The sequence below is a fragment of the Megascapheus bottae genome, chromosome 3, assembly GCF_031878675.1.
Source record: "Megascapheus bottae isolate mThoBot1 chromosome 3, mThoBot2.hap1, whole genome shotgun sequence".
Lineage (NCBI taxonomy): Eukaryota > Metazoa > Chordata > Mammalia > Rodentia > Geomyidae > Megascapheus > Megascapheus bottae.
This window is the reverse complement of record NC_143511.1, coordinates 88,187,957-88,189,890: the sequence shown is the minus strand read 5'-3', so window position 1 is coordinate 88,189,890 and position 1,934 is coordinate 88,187,957. Positions and strand designations below refer to the sequence as shown.

The following is a 1,934-nucleotide window of genomic DNA, read 5'->3' as shown; positions in this document are numbered from 1 at the left end:
AGCCTGAGGACTGGACAGCCTCGGGCTCTGCGAGGTGCTGTCTCCCTTGACCTGGCTGCACCCTCACCCTGGAGGGCGGGGGGCAGTGCCTCAGCTTCTCACCCTCCCAGGACAGCCAGCCCCCATGCTCTGGCTCTGAGACGTGATCAGCGCTGACACTGCAGCACAGGGCTGGGTGGGTCAGGCACCAAGCCTCTGCCCCTCCTGTGGGACCACAAGGCAGTGCGGTCATGCCTGAAACAAGGGTTGTAGACAGCAGTGCAAGGTGAAACCTGATGAGGTGCGCTGTGATACAGAAGGACAGGGGCCATTTTAGGTGAGCCCACGGCCTCCAGGAGGATTTCCACACACGCCTCCCAGCCTGGACCCCAACTCAGAACCTGAAAAGGGAAAGAGCTGTCGTGAGTGGACCCGCACTTTCTCCCAGGGAAGTGCCAAGGAGCTGTCTGCTGCCACTCTGGAGAAACGGCAGCGGAGGAAGCAGGAGCGGGAGAGGAAGAAGAGGAAGCGGAAGGAGCTGCGGGCACAGGAGAAGGCCTTGAAGGCGGCAGCGGTGCAGGCAGTGGCTGAGGCGCCCCCCGAGGAGGCCTGCAGGGAGCCACCAGAGCTGGGGCTGATCTTCAACAAGGTGGGGAGCAGGACGGCTGTGGGGAGAGGGCAGGGCCATCCCGGGAGCCCCCTGTGAGGTTGAGTCCTCCTGTCCCCAGGTGGAGGTGGACGAGGACGAGCCGGCCAGCAAGGCCCAGCGGAGGAGGGAGAGGCGGCAGAAGCTGAAGGGGAACCTGACCCCGCTGACGGGCAGGAACTATCGGCAGCTGCTGGAGCGCCTGCAGGCTAGGCAGGGCCAACTGGAGGAGCTGCGGGAGCAGGATGCCAGTGAGGCCCAGGCGCTGGAGGCCAAGATGAAGTGGACCAACCTGCTGTACAAGGCGGAGGGCGTGAAGATTCGGGACAACGAGCAGATGCTGCAGGAGGCGCTGAAGCGCAAGGAGAAGCGCAAGGCCCAGCGGCAGCGCCAGTGGGAGAAGCGCTCGGCCCAGGTGGTGGAGAAGATGCAGCAGCGGCAGGACAAGCGGCGGCAGAACGTGTGCAAGAAGAAATTGGCCCGCGCCGAGCGGCGCCTGCAGAAGGCCCGCAAGAAGGGCCGAATACTGCCCCAGGACCTGGAGCGGGCTGGCCTCGTCTGACATCCCCGGGCCCGATGCCTTTCCCTCCTGGTCCTGACCTTGGGGCCCCATGTGAGCTGCACTCAGGCTTCCCACCAGAGAGAGAAAGCTGGTGCCTTCCCTAGACCCTGGGTGGGCAGCCCAGTCTGCCCTCTGTCTGCCCTCTTGAGGAGGGGGAGCAGGGGAGACCCCTGCTTCCTCATCTTCCCAGTGGCCATGAGCAGGAGGGAGAAAGGAGCCTCACACTCCCTGGGAGGGGCAGAACCTGCAGGAGGCCGGTGGGCTCATGCTATTTGGAAGAAGCCAGAGCCAGCCAGGCTGCCTTGCTTTGCCTGGGCTCTGCCTCCTTCTTGTCTGTTCCTTAGCCATCCCTGCTCAAAACCCAAAGAGTAGAAGGGACTTGAGTCACAGTGCCATCTGTGGGCCAGTCACTGGCAGAGCCCTGAAGGGCATCATTTTGGCACCCCAACAGAATCAAGACCAGGTGGCTTTGGGGGGTGTGTAGTGGCTGGTCCAGGCAGCTCCTCTACGATGCAGTGACACGTGAGAAATGGGGACCCTGCCTGGTCAGATGGGTGAGGCAGTGGCTGTGCTGGGCTGGTACTGTCTCAGTATCTTGGAGGGAAACATCACACTGGACAGCTCTTGTGAAACGAGCTGTTGTCTAGGGTATACAACCCTCAATAAAATGGATGGAGCTTGCTCTGTGGGGTGCGAGTGTGGACACTGTACTCTGGCAGGACCGGGTTAGGTGTGCTTATGTTCAGG

The 1,934-nt window shown here is 62.4% G+C and overlaps 1 protein-coding gene across 1 annotated transcript; it reads left to right on the top strand.

The window, feature by feature from the left end:
* The first annotated feature begins 230 nt into the window (after nt 1–230).
* LOC150066091 (surfeit locus protein 6-like) lies at nt 231–1,315 on the top strand. Its single transcript, XM_090329404.1, has 3 exons — nt 231–265; nt 361–628; nt 708–1,315. Exons 1-3 carry the CDS (start codon nt 231–233, stop codon nt 1,185–1,187), a joined length of 783 nt encoding a protein of 260 aa, XP_090185530.1. The 3' UTR covers nt 1,188–1,315.
* The last annotated feature ends 619 nt before the right edge of the window (nt 1,316–1,934 follow it).